This window comes from Cyprinus carpio, chromosome A21 (genome assembly GCF_018340385.1).
Source record: "Cyprinus carpio isolate SPL01 chromosome A21, ASM1834038v1, whole genome shotgun sequence".
In the NCBI taxonomy this organism is placed as follows: domain Eukaryota; kingdom Metazoa; phylum Chordata; class Actinopteri; order Cypriniformes; family Cyprinidae; genus Cyprinus; species Cyprinus carpio.
This window is the reverse complement of record NC_056592.1, coordinates 15,993,871-16,014,752: the sequence shown is the minus strand read 5'-3', so window position 1 is coordinate 16,014,752 and position 20,882 is coordinate 15,993,871. Positions and strand designations below refer to the sequence as shown.

The 20,882-nt window shown below is 37.3% G+C and overlaps 2 protein-coding genes and 1 long non-coding RNA gene across 3 annotated transcripts; 2 read left to right on the top strand and 1 right to left on the bottom strand.

Annotated features, from left to right (window-relative positions):
• Positions 1-252: 252 nt before the first annotated feature.
• adra2db (adrenergic, alpha-2D-, receptor b) lies at positions 253-2,269 on the bottom strand. Its single transcript, XM_042711051.1, has one exon. The coding sequence runs from the start codon at positions 1,968-1,970 to the stop codon at positions 591-593; it is 1,380 nt and encodes a 459-aa protein (XP_042566985.1). The 5' UTR covers positions 1,971-2,269; the 3' UTR covers positions 253-590.
• Positions 2,270-11,857: 9,588 nt separating this feature from the next.
• On the top strand, positions 11,858-13,626 carry LOC122134690. Its single transcript, XR_006153036.1, has 2 exons — positions 11,858-12,025; positions 13,505-13,626. It is a non-coding gene; the product is annotated as an uncharacterized LOC122134690 (long non-coding RNA).
• A 501-nt stretch (positions 13,627-14,127) lies between these two features.
• On the top strand, positions 14,128-17,856 carry cnot6a (CCR4-NOT transcription complex, subunit 6a). The gene is given in 12 exon segments (XM_042711501.1): positions 14,128-14,171; positions 14,424-14,448; positions 15,586-15,688; positions 15,976-16,008; positions 16,011-16,043; positions 16,405-16,463; positions 16,465-16,530; positions 16,532-16,564; positions 16,735-16,792; positions 16,795-16,915; positions 17,014-17,167; positions 17,839-17,856. Coding segments are annotated over 12 exon segments (747 nt in total).
• Positions 17,857-20,882: the final 3,026 nt, after the last annotated feature.

Genomic DNA, 20,882 nt, shown 5'->3' with positions numbered 1-20,882 from the left:
TATTATATATATATCTGCATCAAATAAATTAGCTTTCCATTGATGTATGGTTTGTTAGGATAGGACAATATTTGGCCGAGATACAACTATTTGAAAATCTAGAATCAGAGGGAGCAATACATTTAAATACTGAGAAAATTGCCTTTAAGTCTGTCCAAATGAAGTCCTTAGCAATGCATATTACTTATCAAAAATTAAGTTTTGATATATTTACGGTAGGGAAATTACAAAATATCTTCATATAACATGATCTTGACTTAATATCCTAATGATTTTTGGCATAAAAAATCAATAATTGTGACCCTTACGATGTATTTTTGGCTATTGCTACAAATATACCTGTGCTACTTATGACTGGTTTTGTGGTCCATAGTCACATATCAGGTTACACCAAGAAAACTAAATTTAAGGGTAAGATCAGGCAGAAATCGCACTTTAATGTAATAATTGCAGGTTACATCCCCCCCCCCCCCCTTTTTTTTTACAGTGTATTATATTATATTTTCAAAAGATTCCCCCTCTTTATCACCTCTTGACACTCTATGACACCCTTTTATTTGTCATTGACCCATATACATATGTGTGTGCATTTACGTGCGTGTAGAATGATGACACATTATCTTTTTGAAAGCTTTCCTAAAGTCTCTATTGAAAATGGTATAAATGATGGGGTTCACAGAGCTGTTGCAGTAACCAATCCAGAAAAAGAGATTGAATAGAGAATCCGGTATTGTGCAACTTTCTCGGCATATGGCATGAAGGCTGTACGTGAAGAAAAAGGGAAACCAGCAGAGCACGAACACCCCCATAACTACTGCCAGCACGAAGGTGAAGCGCTTCTCTCGCATCTGTGCCAGTTTTGACTTGGACAAAGACAGATGACGCGCATTCGGTTCCTGATCGAGCTCCGACGCGCGGCTACATGCCCATGACAGCCGTCCATTTTGCTTTGGACACGCTTGTGCCCCTTCCACTTTCCTGCTCTTGGAGAAGCGCGAGTTTCTTTGTTTGTTGGAGACGCTGCTCTCCTCTAGATCGATGTCGTCGAGTTCGCCTTTGCGCTCTCGGCTGCCTGAGCTGTGACTGCTGGGGCTCTCCATCTCTGACTTGCCTTTACGCACGAAGCAGGTCTCGGATTGCGATGGTTGTCGCTCCATCCCGTTCTTAGCCACGAACACGGTGGACGCGCGCTGTTTAGCCACCCTATAGATCTTGCAGTACACCAAAATCATGATGAGACCAGGCGCAAAAAACGATACCATGCAGGAGGAGAGGATGTACCAGGTCTCGTTGTTCAGCAAACACTCTAGCTCGTCGTGTTTGGTCATGAGAAGCGGTGGGAAGGAAATCACAGCCGAAATGACCCACACCACCGTGATCATGAACTTTATTCTCCGCGGGGTTCTCTTTAGGTTGTAGCTGACCGCTTTGGTGACCGACCAGTAGCGGTCCAAACTTATGGCGCAGAGGTGCACAATGGATGACGTGCAGAAGAGCACGTCCAAAGCCAGGTAGAAGGCACACCAGGTGCTTCCAAAGTACCAGTAGCCCATCACTTCATTGGCTAGGGAGAATGGAATAACCAAAGTGGCCACCAAAATATCAGCAGACGCCAAAGAGACCAGAAAGAGGTTCTGTGGCGCACGCAGCGCGCGGCTGGTGAAAACGGCCACCACCACTAATACGTTCCCCACAATGGTCACCAAGATGATCACGGTAACCACGAGAATGATGAGCACCGCCGCGCACTGTGAATGCGGCGGGGGTCTCGGCGCGCTTGTGCCATTAGTATCCGCGGATGAGTTCAGCGAGGGGAATGGGACAGTAGTTAAATCCATTCTGGGTACCTTTGACGCTGATCCCCCATTTCCAGGTGTATTCTCATCCAAAAAGCGCTTCGACTTCAAACTTGTAGCATCCAGTCTGAAGCAATGCGTGATCCGCCAAACACTCCACGCCAAACGTATCATACCAAAGATGGTGTGCTAACTTTTAAAACTCCCTGATGATCTGAATATCTTTCATCAATTTCAGCTGCCGTTTTGATGGGGCAGTGGTGAGCCACACAGAGCCAAGACATGTTTTGTTTCCTATAGAAGCGCGGCAGGGAATGTCTGGTGTTGAGCTTGAATCTTCGGTGCGCTCCAGATTGTCGCGCTAAACAAATATGGGAGTGTTTGTGCCCGTTTCTCTCCTCCTTTTTTTTCTCTCTCTCTCTTTACCAGACGGGGGTGGACTGCTTGCGCTGTCAAACTACACAAGCTCTCGAAATGTGATTAATTAGCAATAAAGCGTTGTAAAATCGACGGGGGTGGACTGCTTGCGCTGTCAAACTACACAAGCATGAATGTACATGGAATATATTAATCAAAGTTTCAGTTCAATACCCAGTAATCTTTTTAAGAAATTATATAATGCTATTTTTATAATACAGCTAGTTACTAAACACTTTCAACAGTGCATCTTATAAATTGCCAAACAAAAAATTTGTATATAATGTAAATAACGAGATAAACACATTTGTAATAAACACCAACAACTTTTATTTCCTGTTCACAGAAATTATGATTACAGGGGCAGGTTACTGATTAGAAAATACTTATTTTTGCTGGTTCCTTGCACAATTTAAATCTTAATTTTAAAATTTAAATATTACATTTTATTTTATTTTACAATATTTTACATGAAAATTACAAATGTTGTAATGTAACCTACAGTTTACCAATTATCAGGTTTTTATTGTAGAATACATTCATTTAAAGTAATAATTACTAGAATTTTCACAATATGTAATCTTGTGACAGTTCCTTCTGAAGGCAATTAGTCACTAATATAATTTCCAGTGTGAACTGATTAATGCCATATAAAATATGCTACATGCTGGAGCTTTGGGGTAATTTGGATTCTTCATTTTGCTCCACATGCTTAAGGATCAAATATCCTTATTTATTTTTAGAGAAGAGATTGTTAACTTGCTGTGTAATTATTGTTAATTTGATTTTTAATTATTTGGATTTTGTTTTTGGTGAATATATTCATTGACTACTATCTGAAAATTGCAAATTTTGTATATTTTAGTGTGTAATTAGCCAACTAATTGTACCTCTGGACTTTTACTTTTAAAAGTCAAACTAAAATGAAAGTGTTTTTATATATAACATTGGTTTTTTTTAGTTTGTGTAAAAACAGAATTTATGAATTAGTTAAAGCTGCTGAACTATTCGTATAGTTACTCTACAAGAATGACCTGTGATGTTGAAAACAATGCATAATAATGACCCGTTATGTTGAATAATTCTGAAATTCAGTTGGCTTTTGGTATTTGTGTTTTTTTGTATTGTAATAATTGATAAATCACAGTTGATTAAAATAGGAAATACTATTGTGCTATATATAAATATTGAGATTCAAAACAGTAATGTGCATTCATTTTACTATAAAACAACTTTTTTGGTGAAGTATGGTTAAGTGAGTAGAAGAATTGGTGACTGGTAGAAGAGTTGGGTCATAGATATGTATTCATTTTATGTCACATGTTAAATACATTTTTCAATATCCCATTATAAATTGATTTTGATCTTATATTTTTCTTTATTTTGTGTCTAATAAGTGGTGGAGAATATTATTTATTTTTTCTTTTTTTGTTGTATCATAAATTTTTTGTTTAATCCAGTAGAGAGAAAAAAAAAAATGCTATCGAAGTATTGCATTGAGGAGCTTATGACAATAGTGTGTTTTCTACACCTAAGGAGGTGCTATAAGGGCATGCATTCTAAATGTAAATGGTAAATAATGAAAACTGAACGTTTGTTGAAGGAAAGAAACAGTAGGAGGACATTGTTTTTCATTTATGTGCATGTTATTGAAAATGACACCAAATCTATGTTCCAAACATACAGTCCACTGCTTACTGCTTTCTGATGTCGAACTCTTTACATACACAAAAACGACTTTGAAACAACATGAGGGTGAGTAATTAATGACAGAATATTTGGGTTGACGTTCACTTGACGTTCAATTGTTGTAAGCATAAAAATAAACAAATCTGAAAATAATAAGTTGCATTAATATTAAGAATTATGATAATAATATGTTTAATTTTTAATTTTTGTTTTAATTTTATGTTAAAATTTTGTATATTTATTGTTAACATTTCTCACCTTTATAAACCATGTCTCAGTTGGGGGGCCAGTTCTCCTCTGACCAGATGAAATCAGCATTCAATTCCAGGCTGCAGCAAAGTCAGGTTGTGCAGAAGAATCATCTGTTTCCTGTGGTCTTGTCCCGGTGGTCGTCTGAGACAAGGTCTTTACAGGGGATCTGTCTCTGGGGCTCTAGTCCCTGGTCTCCGCTGTCTTTCAGGGCTGTAGAGGTCCTTTCTAGGTGCTAATCCACCATCTGGGCTGGATACATACTGGACCCGGGTGACTGCAGTGACCATCTGACTTGGATACAGATGATGGATCTGGTGGCCACGGTGACCTCGGAATAAGAGAGAAAAAGACTAATATGAGCGTAGATGCCATTCTTCTTACGATGTAGCAAGTACATTGGGTGTTATGGGAAGTGTTCCCGGTTCCGGTTTACCTAATTAATGCAGCCTAAAAATCCTTTAACGGATTTGGATATTAGAAGTGTATTAGTATGTTATGTGTAAGCCAGGTTAAAGAGATGGGTCTTTAATCTAGATTTAAACTGCAAGAGTGTGTCTGCCTCCCGAACAATGTTAGGTCGGGGGCTAGGTTATTCCAGAGTTTGGGCGCTAAATAGGAGAAGGATCTGCCGCCCGCAGTTGACTTTGATATTCTAGGTATTATCAAAATTGCCAGAGTTTTGAGAACGGAGCGGACGTGGGAGGACTATAATGTAACAAGAGCTCGTTCAAATACTGAGGTGCCTAAACCATTCAGGCTTTTCTAAGTAATAAGCAAGTTTTTAAAAATCTATACGATGTTGGATAGGGTAATATGATCATACTTCCTGGTTCTAGTAAGAACTCTAGCTGCTGCATTTTGGACTAACTGGAGTTTGTTTACTCAAGCGTGCAGAACCAACCACGCCCAATAAAGCATTACAATAATCTAACCTTGAGGTCATAAACGCATGGATTAACGTTTCTGCATTTGACATTGAGAGCATAGGCCGTAATTTAGATATAGTTTTGAGATGGAAAAATGCAGTTTTACAGAACATGTCATGTCACAATGTATTCTAAAGAATGTATATAATGCTGCCTTTGAATTTGGCTATAAGATAACTTAACACTGCAAAGCGTGACTCATAAAATAACAGTCAGAAATATATTTAAAAGTTGTTGTTGTTGTTGATCAGGCATTCATGACTCATATAATGTCATCAAGAATATGGGGCTTATACTCGAGAAGGAAAAAAACACCTCAATTTTACTCAGAGGTCCAAACTGAGCAAAAATAGGCATCTTTATGTATACAGTATAGCAGACTGCTTACAGAAAAAGCACGCAAATATCAGTTTTGTTGCTCTATAGCTATGATATTTAAATGCTTAAGCTCATGTATCCAAAGCTCTGAGGTTTTTATTGTGAGGAGCAAAACATATAATGAAGTGATATGATAAATGAGAGATGTACACAAACATTTCTGAAAAGCTTGATGTATTTGATACATTTCAACATGATTTTTATTAAAAAAGATAATAAATTTCATAATATTGCTAATAATATAAAAGTTATTTACTTTATAAAAATCAGTAAAAGCACGTCATAAAAAAGACTATCTTCAACAGCCTGAAGGTGGACATTTTTACAATTATACTAAAAGGCCATTTACTTGCAAAAAAATTGTAAACTATCAGTTAGTTGACTCAATGCATGCAGTAGATTGTGTACAATATGTTGTTCATAATGTGCATTTCAATCATGATACAATAGGCTTTATAGGGTTAAAGGGAACATTCAACAAAAAAAGAAAAAGAAAATTCTGATTTCAGCCCCATGTTGGTCCAAACCTGTCTGACAGTCTGTGTTCTGTGGAACACAAACAAATAAATAAATAACCACTGAGATATTTCTCGAAATATCTTCTTTTATGTTCCACAGAAGAAATAGAGTCATACAGGAACAACATGAGGGTGAGTAAATGATGACAGAACTTCCATATTTGTATGGATTGGCCCTTCAACAACATGTTTTTAACAACAGATTTGCAATATCTCTGATGCCCAAAATGAGGGTGCCTCTGTAGGCAGCTCACTAGAGCATGAGAAAGACACTGTGATGCTTTGAATGCTGCATTAATAATATGAGCAATGAACTCACACAAGGTGTTTGCTAGGTAATCAACTGTTCTCTCTTTATGGCCCATTTAGGGCAAATGCTCTGGCTTCAAAGTGCTGATTGATGTAATTACAAATTCAGTTAAGCCCTCTTAATTGTAATTCAGTGAGAAGGTCAATATTAAGAAATATTACAATATACTTTGTGCTTGAATACTCAGAAATGAACACTGGAGGTTTGCCGTTTAATGAGTGGAGTGTGCTGGGTTCTGTTGTTCTCATTTGGTTGCTTTGTTCACAGGAGTCAGCGCCAGAGCTTATATCTCAGCTCGCAGATGTGTCATTCCTGCTGCTTTCTGTGACAAGCTCAGATATGTGGCAACTGTGCATATTTCTTGCTCTTTGTCAGTATACTGGCTCACATGCATGCAATCATACAGGCAAACATACAGTTTTCAGCAGAATATCGCTATGGGCGGCGGGATATGAAGTTTTATCAACTCAGGGATGCTGAACTCACTTAGTGTGTGTAATGACTTGGTGGGTTTACCAGCACCCCAGCTGTACATTTACATTTATGCATTTAGCAGAGACTTTTATCCAAATCGACTTACAGTACATTCAGGCTATACTTTTTAAAAAAAAAAAATTTACCAGTATGTGTGTTCCCTGGGAAAATGATTTCGAACCCACAGCCTTTTGCGCTGCTAACCCAATGCTCTATCACTGAGCCACAGTGTGTGTGTATTTTACAGGAGTCTGGAGAAAAAAAACAAAACAAGGTTTTGTGCCTTGAACACTGCCTTGAACTGTTTTCTGCTCCAGCCTCCTTTGGTTTTTGCCCTTTAGCTAATGAGGCTCCTTATTTATAGATTCAAAGGGGGAGGGGAAAAATCGAATATATAGCAGTTTTGTCAAACCATGATTTAGTGGTTAATTTGCGTTAATTGTCATCACCTGTAGTGTTGTTGGGATTGATCACTGTCTTCATTTCATTTCTGTCTTCATTTTTTTTCATTGAATAATATATTGAAGAGACTTAAAATGTACTTGAGAAAGACACATTTGGTATAATATTAAGACATATTTTCAGAGAATAATTTTATAATTAAGCTTATTTTTCTTTCAAATATTTTATCTGTACCTGTAGTGTATTATATAAGAAATATAAATATAAGAAATATTCTCTGAAAATATATCATTACATTTTTTTAAGGAAAAACAAATATTTTACTGATAGGACAAAAATACCGAAAAAGTAAATGATTAGGGTGATTATTAAAACTTCTAATTAAGACAAATGCATTTCATGGAAGCACTTGATGGATGATGAATAACATTTAAGTTTGTACTTGATGTTTCTATGAGCTATATCTCTCCTGACCATGTTGAAATGCTACATGAGTGTCTATCAATAGATTTCCACTGAAAGAGGTCGGAAAAGCCACCTTAAAGTTATAGCACAAATGATAAAACAAAGGCCTTTTAAAATTTCAGTTCATGAGAAAAAGTATTTTCTAAAGGTGAGCTGAGCTGGTATGTGAAAGTGTAAGTAATTGCTATTTGAGTTGAAGCAGGACCTGTCCTTTCAGTCTCAATGATTTGAGGGTCTTGGCCATGTGATGGTACAAGATGATGTAAACCCATGGCAATAATCATGCCCCCAGAATGCATTAAATGCTCAGGTAGCCCATGTTTAAATCAACTATGTATCCATGTGGCATCTTGTCTGTGCAAGTCTGTCACTCACTCATTTGCCCGACAAGGTCCAGAAGATGAGTAATGGGGCATGTTGGTTAGGATATTTCAAGGTGTGGAGCTTTAGGGGAACATCATGGGGGTAGCAGGGCCATGTTATCATGGTATATCTGTCCACTCATGATGGGGCAACTGGACACATAGGCAGACGGTGAATAAACTGCAATTCCACATATCATGAGATACCCTACAGATGCTGGAAAAGGCTAAATGCAACTTCTAATATTTTCTGTGCTTCTCTAAGGTAATAGATTTAATGACCCAGGCTGTTTCTCTGCCCAATGTCGCTTGCATTCCAAAATATAGCTTGTAGACGTACTTGGCCATTCACTTTGTTATGCAAAGAGGTAAATGTAATTATAACATTGCTCTTATTGCTAGAGACGTGCTCACTGGTTTATGTATTGTTTTTTTTGTGATTTTGTGAATTGGAGGTGGGGATGTGGGGGTGTGATTGTGAGAATTGATGTTTGAGTTAAATTATTAAGTGAGATGAAGAAAATGTTTTCTTGACGATCAGTGCTGTGACAGCTTCATGTCAAAGGTCAAAGGTCAAAACGAAGCCCTTGTGACAAATTCTCAGCTTGAAAGGATCCCCCAGGGCCCTCTCTGTTCATGATTCAGATCCACAGGCGGTTTCTATGTTTGCATTTGACTTACACATCCAGCTTCTTTGTTTTAAAAGAGAAACTGAGAGAAGGCAAAAAGAAAAACAAACCCTGAGCAAACTTGACCAAACAACATTCTCAGTTGCATTGTTGTAATAAAATTTGTTAAAATCTTCAAATAAAGTAACAAAAATATTGTCCTGACACGCAAAGTTAATAACATTGTTAAATTTGTCCTCACCATAATTATTTAATTATTTTTTTTATATTATGAATTTATTATAAAATTTGTCATAAATAAAAACTTATAATACTTGAGCACCAAAATCAGTATTGACAGCACTGACCAAATACAGTATTTGAAAATGGAAGTACGCCACAAAGCTCAATGTAAGTAGTCCGTTTGTTACCATCACCATCCCTTTACAATTCTTTTTGAAGTTGTCAGGTGTATTTAAACAAGTCCTCTCTATAACTCAATTACACGTCAAAACTGTCATCCATCGATGAATATGAATCAAAAGTGAATACTAAATGTGATATTGCTGTAAGACTAGGTGAATAAAGAGAATGGAACCTATATGCCAAACCATGAGTATCACTGCAAGCACATGATAAGATTTCCTTCTTTTTTCTATTACAACCTTTAGTTTTTCCCTTGACCTTTAGCCCCTGCTCATTAAAGATGAGAAATGATGACATTACCAGACTCCTTTCCTACTGCGCTGAGATAATTATCAAGTGTTTGATTTATATAACCCGAGGCGTTCGATTTCTTGAAAGCGCTAATAATGCTGACACTTGCATGCTATTGAAAGCCATTCAATAGCTTTTGGCAGGGATAGTCATTTAAATGAATCCTACAGTTCAAAGCGTTAACTCCCTGCATTGGAGAGCTTTCTGGCGCACATCTGCACAGTCAGCGGAAGTGGGAGCGAGATGATTGAGAAACACAAGATGATAGAACATTTGACAAGCACAACCCTTGCAATGCTCAGATAAGTGAATGCGGCAAAAGCATCTGTCAGATTTCAATGTGCAAGCTGCTAAATGAGGATGATCCTTAAAATGATGCTTTGGAAATTATGTAGGTGCTAATTGGATGATGTGGATTCAATTAGGCACATGTGGATGATAAAGAAATGTTTATATCTCTGATTTGTTTTGAATTATAGAACTGTAATAGATGTGGCTTAGTAAAATATACAATACAAAGTAAAATACAGAGCTTATATTAGATCAGTTATTGCCTGGAATTGTGGATGATTTACTTATAAATCACATTATTGCCTATTGAAACAGTGTTTCTTGCACTTTTTGTTATATAAAAATCACATTAAAACTGTCTTATGTCATGATCATAGCTTCAAAAGGTAAACAACATGAAAAATTCTGCACACACACTCCACAAGAAATCATATGCAAAAAGTTTACTGAAATAAACAAGGCAAACGTTTCAGTCACATGTTGACCATAATTTTGTCATTTCTTCACACTGATCACTTTTTGAAGTGTACTTGGTTGAGGAGACAACCATGTCAGTGAAGATGAATGTGAGAAGGAAACCCAAGGTTAATATCACTTGAACCAAATTATATTGTGCTTCATTTCCAATCAAGCTATACATTTGTCAAATTATGCAAAGAGCGTGAAAACATTGTTTAATTGTGTGTATTTGTAATGCATTAAATGCTAGCTTTGAAATTACCCTCAGCACGACTAAGGAGCGGAGTTTTATGGGGTTTGAGATGTGGTGGAAATTAGACTTTCAGACAAAAAAATGGCGTAATGTATAAGAATCAGAAAAGACTTTAATCTAAGGATAGAATTTAAGATGTTTGGTTTATAAAAGTATTGAATCAAGGAGGTAATGATTGCATATTCATTTTGTTTTGAATGCTTTGTTGTCTTTAATATCCTGAAAGTGATTTCTGCAAACAAAAGGTCTGATTAAAATCAAGGTATCTTTAAGGCCACAGACTGGCCTCAAACTCTCAGACCTATTGATGTTCTATCATGAAAGGTTTAGCCCTTGTTAAGTGAATCATGATGTGGAAGATGTCAGGGATGAAACTATATTTAGCCCTCAGCGGGTGGGAGTGTGTTTGTGCTTGTGGCAGGATTATCGCTTGACAGTTTCAGTGTTGTCACCAAATCTTTACATCCCACATTTCAAGCACAGTTTATTGAAAAGGCGTGTTCCTTTACATGTCAGTGCCAAAGCTGTTTTTATTTTAATTGTTTGTGGTGTATTGTGTTGTATTTATTATGTATGTTAGTGGTGAATTGGGTTAGATATTATGTAAATTCATTAGCACATATATCATTATATATATATATATATATATATATATTATATATATATGTGTGTGTGGGTGTGTGTAAAAAGATGTGTCTGGCAAACCTGTAGTTATTCTATTATCAATATGTAGTTTTTATGTAAGTTTTTTTTTCTTCTTTTTTTTTTTCTATGTTTGTGGTTTATGAGTTCATTAATTATAGAAAATTTCACTTAAGTTGTTTTTTTCCTTATCATCTGTTGGGTTTATGATTTATGAAATTAAGAAAACAATCCAATCCACATCACAGCTTGAAAAACATAATAAAAACATCAAATAAACTGTAATTTTACTCAATTTCACTATCATACCACATCAAAAGTCTAAGGACAAAAGCAATGCAAATGTACTATATCCATAGAATAGCTACAGTATATAATAGCCTGTTTTATCGTCTACTGTTTCAGCTAGGTTTACTTAAAATAAATAATAAATAACGGGTAGTATACAGTGTATACAGTACGAGGTATTCAGTAAGCCGGGTATTGAATTTTGGTTTATTCTGTTAGTTAGTTTTAAATAGTGAGTTTTTGTGTGAATGTATGTGTGTATGTTGAGATCTATGTTGTCTTGTATTTATTTTTTACGGTAATCTAGTACTCAGTTTTAAACAGAGCCCAGATGTGAGACTTATTGCTTGAATATTCCAAGAGCAAACTGAAAGTACAGTTTTCTTCACACATTATTCTATGTGTTTGATATAATCTATTGGAAGTGAAGCGCCTCATATCAGTTATAAAAAAAATAATGATTCAAGTATATTGTATGTCGTATGATTTTCAAGTTCAAAGAAACACCCGAATCAATAAAAAGGAAAGCCTGTATCTCAACTCCGCAAAAATTGTTTGTTTTACTCTACTCGTCAACATCCGCAAAATTGACCTATTTTTGTGACACAGAAGAACCAATCAGGTCGCTCGTTTCTGGAGCAGCCAATGAGGGGGGCGCTTCTTATCGCGCCTTGAAACTCTCACGGCCGCCATGATGCTTGTTTGCCATCAGAAAGAGCAGCGGATCAGAAACAAAAGAAACGCGCACTCGTCTTTGTGAACTGGTATGAGCTTACAGGTAAACCTTATACGGGTTTGAGGCATTTCCAAATGTATCTAGTGGTATGCGAGCAACGGATTATGTTTTCTGTCATGTGGTTTTGCGGTGCTTTTGGTGTTGGTCTAGTTTTGTTAATGTATAATCGCATGTTAGCCAGTTAGCCCATGAGCTAATTAGCTCAATCTTAACAGAGAGGAAATGATGAATCGATAAGATTGGGATCCTTTCATTTGTATTAGCTGCGTGCGTGGGCGCTTTAAAATCTATGATAGATTGATAAATTTAGCAACCAAGCGATTTTGAACGTTGAGATCTATGTTGTCGGTTATGTAAGCAGCCTGCTGTGTCCGTAGGGAAGCTACATAGGCTACCACCAAAGGCTACATAGGCTACCACCAAAGGCTTCTTCTATATATTTATTAACATCATAAAACTTCATGGATTACTTCTGTTGGTTCCAGGCGATTAACATCGCACAAATAAACTTGCAAAGTAAATCCTTCCAGCAAACGTTTAACGCTCACATTGTAGGGGGTAACTTACGATCAAACTAATTCACTTCAGTAGTTAGACAGCAAATATGTGGCAAGTACATATTACGATCTAAAGCCAATTAATTTCCTAATTACTTGTTGTTAATTGACTCGTTAAGACGTCTTGCAGGTTGCCTTTTTCTCAGTGAATTTGACTCGCACAGCTAACTTAGCACTCCTAGCTCTGTAACGTGGCTCTGGGAGACAAACACGAGGTGGTGGTGTTTTTGTTTGGGTTCCGTTGCACAGCGATGATGAAAGACAAAAAATGAACCGCATCTGACCCGTTGGTTAACTGCTTGATTAGCGATTATCACTGCAGTTATGTACGTTAATGGAAATGTACTGGCAGCGTGTTTATTTGGAGTGCAGTTTGCAAGGACTCCAGCTGCACCTTTGTGTCTTGGGATTAGTAATATGACCCAGCTTTCTGTTTGTGCCGTGACTAACAAATTTAGAAGTGGTTTTAAATGAAATTTTAAAAAGCCATTCGCCTAAAATGCCAGCTAACGTTACTCGAGAACGCTGGAAGCTTGCTACCGCTAGTTGGTAATTTCTTAGAAAACTTCCACAAGTTATCATCTTGTGCCTTTCCTCTTTATCGAGTGCTAATTTGTCATTTACGGTTTTAAACCCTTATGGTTTGTTTTAATTGAAAGCAGCTTTATGTAAATTTGAGAAGCGCGGTGACGTTGAGCTGCGCGCGAGGATCTCTTTGTCATACGCGTAATGGAAAAATCCCCTCAGCTATTGATCCTGGAATTGCTTTTGTGTGTTCTCACTGCTGCTCATTTGCACTCTCTGAGCGTTTTCAATGTTTTTTTTTTTTTCCTAGGTATCTCATCTGTTCTTTGCACCCAATCTGTTTCCTGTAATATAAACCCACGTCACGTGTATAAAGTGCATGTGCTGTACATTTCCTGCAATAGTGTTCTAGTTAAAGTGATTGTTGTTTGTGTTTCAGTATTACAGGGATGCCCAAGGAAAAATATGACCCGCCTGACCCAAGGCGGATGTATACTATAATGTCCAGTGAGGAGGCGGCCAATGGGAAGAAGTCATATTGGGGAGAGCTGGAGATTGTTGGTAATGTTCGGGGTCTCAGAGGGGGTCAACATGTTAGTGAACTCAAAACAGAATGCACTCTGTTTATTAAGTTGGCATGAAATGAAAATTCACTTTTTTTTCAAAATGCATGTTATAGATTTGAACAGTGAATCTGTGCTTTTTTTTTTATTTTATTTTTTTTGACCACAGTTTTTAAGCATAACTGGAGACTTCTTTCTGGTGACGTATACAGGAATTCTCCAATCATTTAGTCTGTTTAAAACCATCCCCACAAGATCACGTTCACCTGCCTCCAATTTTGAGCGTGACGCCCACATCTCAAAATCCAAACAACAGCTGATGAATAGAAACAAGTGTCTTTCATTTTTTTCCATTACACTCGGATATTTGTCACAATATGGAAGAAAGGCTGCGTTGTTGATTGTTTCATCATGACTTTCAGTTATTTTTCACTATGTTGTTTGTAGGATTATTTGTTGATTGTTTCGTTGTTGATTTTTTTGTTATGTCTTAGGCAACATGGTTATCTCTCAGGGAGAAGCTTTAGTTGGCTTGAAACTCAGGTGAGAAGCTAATTTTATGTTTATTTAAGTTTTTTTTTTTTTTGTAAGGCAGATGAATGAGACTATTGTGGTAGCATGTAGAGACTTTAACCCCATGCTTGCTTTGAATGAGTCGTTTAGTTTTTTTTTTTTTAATTAGGTCCTATATTCTTCAGAAGTGATGTTTGCCTCCAGGGGCTGTTCTGATAACACCACCATTCTTATATGTGGGTGACACAGTGGTTTGCTCTGAATCAATTTCATTTGTCATAGGTTGAAATATGTTGCCACTTCTCTGGTAGTGTGATTACTGCTGCTTGAGATGGTTATAAATCATGTTCTGAGAGCAGCTGAAATGCTACTGTGTTCGGTACCTTTGAAAGTGGTTGGGATTTCATCCAGCTGCTGAAATGCACCAGGCTACAATAGGTTTTGTGCAGCGTGGATCATGTTCTGAGAGCAGCTGAAATGCTACTGTGTCCTTCAGTTTTTTTGTAGCATTTGGCTTTTCGTGCAATAGTTGATCTTCTTTAAAAAACAACCCTGTATACTCTTTTTGTGCTTATTGCTGTATGATTATCACTGTTTTTATGGCATGCAAATTTTTGTTTGTGTGTTTGTTTCACAGGGAACTGCTTTTTTGAAATAACAAAATCCAGTTACGAGTCCTGCCTTTTGAGCTTGGACAAACTCTTTCTCAGTTGGCAAACCGCTGGGGTTTGAAAGGTACTACTTCCTTTTATAACCCATTAAACTTTAGTTTTGCAGGCCCAGATGGACTTTGATGGAAGTTTTTTGCTTTTCTGTGCTGGTTTTAGAATTTAGAATGTGGTAGTGAGGCAAAGGTTTGAAACTAGCCGGTGTGTACTAAGCACTTATTAGTAGCAGAAAATAATAATCAAATTCATTTCTCAAAATTATATAAAACACTCAAGGGCCAGAGGAATGTGTGCAGAGCCCTTTCTACAGGTGTGGATTCTGTGTGAGCATAGTAGTCGTTGCGCTACAGTACACAATTGCTGTGAGTGAGTGGTCATTCTTGTAGGAATTGGAATGATATTTATTTATTTTATTATTTTAAAATTTGTTTGTGATCTGCTATTAATTACTTGAGTCTATAAATATTTAAAATAGATTGTTGTTTCAAAGGACTCTGTAAAAATAATTTCTCTATTTTATTCTTGTTTGGCAAAATGTTAACCATTGGAATTAAGATGTGTTACACTATTTTGCATTTATTCTAGATAATATATGATTTTTTTTTTTTTTGGGACTTCTTTCCCCTTTGGGTTCCAATTAAGTGAGGTAGGATCCAGGGATGGAATTTGAGAAAATCAGATGTAAACGTAATTCTACAGTGATGTATGTACTGGTTCTGTAATTATACTTGTTTCTGTGACAGGTCACGTTTCATGTTTTTTGTTGTGTTCTGTAGGGAACCCACGTTGCACAAGAAATCTTGAACCTCTACCAAGAGCCTGATGGGACACGTCGGCTCCTCAACTACCTGCTGGACAATCTCGCAGGCACCAAACGTGGTGAGTCAACCATTGTACAGCAGCCCTTCTTGTGTGGCGAGCAGACTGATGGGACACGTCGGCTCCTCAACTACCTGCTGGACAATTTCATGCAATGAAATGAGTCATGGACTTGTGTGGTTCTGATTGAACATTTTCTTTTGCGGCTGAATTACTGTGGAGATAATTACTATGCTCTTGCATGGCAGTGCGGCGGTCGGACCATATCCATTGAGTCATTGCTCGGTTTTTATTGAAAGGTTCACTCGCTGAGTGTAGTGTTTTTATTTTTTGGGGCCGTAGATTAGTATTAGAGAAACAGCAACCACCTCGCTCGAGGATCCACTGCAGGAGCCTGAAAGAACACGGACACAGTGAGACACTTTCACTTCAGTTCACATGGTCACAAGGCTGCACCATTTCATTTTCACTGTCTTTTACCCAGGTGCAGCAATTTAGAGAATTCTTTCGAATAAAAAAACAAGAGAGGGCAAGGGCATCTCAAGGCATTAACCCAGAGGGCTGTTTTTACTTCATGAGAGGACAAGGGCTGCACTGGTGTCAGTAGTAGCACTGATTTTAGGAGAGGGAATGCTGTGATAAGTTTATAATTTTTCCTTGAGTTATGGGGTATTTATCCAATGTGTCGTAAATGAGTTCATAGAAGTATTTTAAAATAAGAAAGCAAATGAAAATAAGTGAAACAATGTCACTGCTACTAATTTTTGTATAATACCACTTTTTCTCTGTAATGTGCTACAATGTGCTGTTGACAAGTACGCCAACACGCCAGCTCTCGCGGCGACTGTCCCGCCTGGTCCCTCAACTGGGCCGACAGGAAGAAGTCCATCATGCAGGAGATTTCTCACCCTGAATGCGGATATCATCAGCCTACAGGTTTGTCAGCCGTTCACATAACTCAAGATGTAGAACTGTGCTTTCAAGCGTATTGCAAAAAAGTCGCCTACAGGTTTGTTAGCCATTTAGATAGGTTATGATGTATTGTTGTGTTTTGTGGGTTTTCATTTACACCCAGTCATAAATTATACCTCTTTTGTGCACAATAGGAAGTGGAAACGGAGCAGTACTACAACTATTTCCTGGTGGAGCTGAAGGACCTGGTTTATAAGGATTCTTCAGTCCTAAGTCCCGAGCCAGGACCATGTCTGAATCCGACCGCAAACATGTGTGACGGGCTGCGCACTCTTCTATAAAAAAAACAGAAAAGTGCGTCTATAAAACAGAGAAGTGAGTCCACCATAAGCAGACTGAAAGACTTTATATAAAACAGAGAAGTGAGTCCTATTTGCATGTGTCGTTCTGACCTCACTGTTTCTGTCGAGCAGGTTCAGTCTGGTGCAGAAACACACAGTGGAGTTCAACCAGCTGGCTATGGCAAAATTCAGAAGGTTCATGAGGCCATGTGTGAACAGGGTGATGACAAAGGACAACATCGAGTGATGGATACTAGAGCTGCGGAAGAGGATGAGGAGCAGTCTGGTCTGTTTCCTTTTCGCCCTTTTTTTGCCAAACTACAGTTGCACTCTTGGTGGATGTTGCTCGTCCTGGTGTGATTTCACACTAAATCTATATGATTAACTGTGAAAATATAAAATCACCAGTACCTAAAAATATTGATATTTTCATTGTATTGTGATATTTGGGTTAATGTGATCGATCCGCCTGCTTCATAGTGTGAAACACACAAACTGAACTTTCTGTTGTACATGTGTGTGGCTTAAATCTAGTAAGTTCTGAAACACACAAACTGAACTTTCTGTTGTACATGTGTGTGGCTTAAATCTAGTAAGATAAATGATGATGATGATTTTATTTGTTTTTTAAAGTTTAGTTATGTTCATTTTTTAGTTTGGTTTTTTTGGGGTTGGATTAATTGAGTATTGCTTTTCATAAAACGGTTAATACACTTACCTGGCAAGGTTTCGTAAAAAAATCAAAAATGTATGTTTTATGAAATAACACTTCTGTCAATTACTTTAGTTTTTCAGCGACATTTAGCAAAAAGGGTGGAAAGCATGCTTGATGCAGTAAAACTGATGTAATGAGGTTGCAGATGTTTACACCTAAGCTTTGAACAAGACTCGAATCATATTTAAGGACTGGACTGTTTTATAGTTGTACATGCTCTTTTCTCCTATTTCTGCATTTAGATCATCTTTGTCATTTAATGCTTACTTAATTCCTTTGTTTAAAACACAAATTTAAAAACAATGTTAAGTGTAATTTTAGCAAATGTATAATCCATTTTCATACTAAACAATGCCACAAACAATATTAAAAATTAACCAATTATTATGCTTTAACTAAAACCTTAAGAAGGCATATTCGATCGGTAGTTGCATGTAATGTTTATAGCACTTTTCCAATAGATATTGATATATGAGCTTCACATTATTAAATAGGGGAAGTAACACCATCCCCAATGAGGAAACTTGGACATGAGACAAATCCAAAACTGCTGTTTAAAGCAGCTGTCGCAAGACAATAGGTATCTTCAGCTCCAGGTGTTCAGGTTGGTCGCTAGCTGTGTAAAAGTTCCTTCATCATACAAAATGAGTTCAGTCAGTGATAAGGCAGCTCAGCTGAAGACCGTAGTGTGTTGATTCAGCTTGAGTCAGTTTCAATGTTTGATTCAATAACAGTTTAATGAATGTTTGACTTATTTTACATTTTATGAATAGCTAGTTTTACACTGAGCAGAAGACTTCTTAAGTCTCAGAGCAATAATCTAAGGAGTGTCGCCTCCCGTCTTTCTGGCTCCATAGCGGGAAAGCCTCTTGTTGGGGCAATTGGCATAGGAGAGAGATAACAGCTCCTCCTTGTTGGCCAATGCTCATATTGCACTGGGACCCTGAGTACTCGGATGTTAGCTTGTCCAGACCATTATGTTTTTATGGCTCTGAAAGTGAAAGACAATTGTGGAGAACGAGACATCCCGTCCCTCGAGCCAGGTCGGTCGCAAGGACTCATCCTCCATCTCAGGAGAAGAAAACCCCTGCATATCCCTCCTCGTCCCCTGTGGCGCGGACACTCAACTCTCTCTCCCTGACTTCAGGTATGTATGCCCGAAACATAGTGTTTAGAGATTGGTGATTTTCATCTGCAGTTATGTTGATGGATTTTTCCTGCTCGCACAGGTTTCTGTGGTGGGTACTGAGCACATGGTGGTGTGGACCAGCACCCAAAAGGACTTCAAAGAGCTGCGATATATTGACAGATTGACCAACATTAACTGCAACGGGCCAAGAACGGCCTCCAGCACCAGGATAACAACGGTTCAGCGAACGAAGAGTTGCCTATGAGAACGGCCTGCTGCCTTTCACAACTACACTTTGACTTTAAGGGTGGTTTTATCTATAGCAATGCTTGTATCGTCTCTTCTGTTTAGATATTCGATTTTTGCTATTTCAAAAACATGATAAAGGCGGAGTAGGGTGCACTATAACTTTTTACCTAACAATTATTGTGGCCAAAATAATTTACTAACTACTTATTGTTTTCTTTATAAACTTACTGTACGGTAAATAAGAAATACATTTACATTTGTTTGAACTGGCCATGAATCACACTTAAATGGAAATTAAGGGAGGAAAGTGTGGCCATAACAAGTACAACCGCATCAAACTAAAAAAAAAAAAAAAGAAACGGTGACAACGTATCTAACACTGATGACTTATAGAAGGTTCACTGAGGTACAGCCCGCGGTTGATTTTGCCCACTTTTTTTCCTCAATCTTTAAAATTTCTGGGAGAAACTATCCCTTTTAAGGTTCAAGTACCAACACCTGTAATTTCGAGGTGGGAGGAAAAAATGTATTTTTACGATGCATCGTGATCTCCTTCAACGGATTCTGACTCGTTCTGAACATTTCAGACTCGATTCTGAGGATTCTGTATTTCTATCCCGCATATATGGCCCGTGTGGCGTGCTAGAGACGGATGGGCGGGCTTCACTGCAACAGCATTTGCGATGTAAGACACGTTGCACCTTGAGTGACAGTCTGTGCTTACACCCGGCGTGCTGTTTTATTTTTAGGATAGCTCTCATTTTTACCGTTGGGTATAAGAGTAATATTAAGAGGCAAGAAACTCTTGTGCACTGACGACTTTCAAGTGCGCTTTTGTGTTTGTTGTCCTGAAGCTATGAGCTGGCGGTTTTAAAATGCACTTGCATTTGCGAATAACTCTAGTCCGACAATTGATGTACAAACAGTCAGTTATGTTTTTCAGAGCCGGGATAAAACAGATGCTATCGAAAATAGATCTGTGCGTTAGGTGGGAATGCCGCCTGTTAAACGCTGCAATTGTCTATGATCTCATCAGTAATCAACAGGAAAAAAGAAATGATCCGCAAAAACTATTGTCTGTAAAACTTTCGTCACACTTATTGGAACAATATTTTAAAAAATAAAAAAAACCATTTAAAAAAAAAAAAAAAAAAATAAAAAAAAAAAAAAAAAAAAAAAAAATAATAAGTTTTTAAAATGCTCTTGTTTTTACGGGTTGAAAAAAAGAGCATGCGGCTGCTTCTCTAATAAAAAAGGTAATTTGGCACACAACGAAATTGATATTATCACAAATTTATATGAAAAATGTAGCCATGTGCGGTAATATTGAAACTGAGAATGTGACGCATCATGATATTGAGTTGGTAATGATAATTTAATTGAATCGTGAACACCAGTGAAAGGAAGATTCATACCCTGTTTTTAAGATGGAAGTAAAGACATACATAGATTCCAAACTATAAAAAAAAAGCAGCATAAATACAATTTTGTTTATGATGTTAAGTTTTTAAAGATGTATTTGTACAGCAGAAGAAGGAATTGGGGAAAAAATTATGAATTCGGTTCATAAAGTGCTTGAAGATTCCCACCCCTAATAGATGTACAGGATGTATGACAACATTGTGATGCATCGTTAATCGTAATCGAATCGTGGGCCTCTGAATCATAATCGAATCGTGAGATACCCATAGATTCCCACCCCTAATTATAGTGTCAACCTGAGCACTGCTGCTGGATTATTTATGATATTATCTTGTGTAGTATTACCATGCATTTCATTTCTTAACATAATTTTTATTTCTTAGAACACCCCTAATCTCTAGTCATTGTAGTGTTAATTTTGTCCGCTATTTTCAATCTTAGTCTTAGTCCTGTTAAATGTCCTTGTTAGTTTTTATCATATTTAGT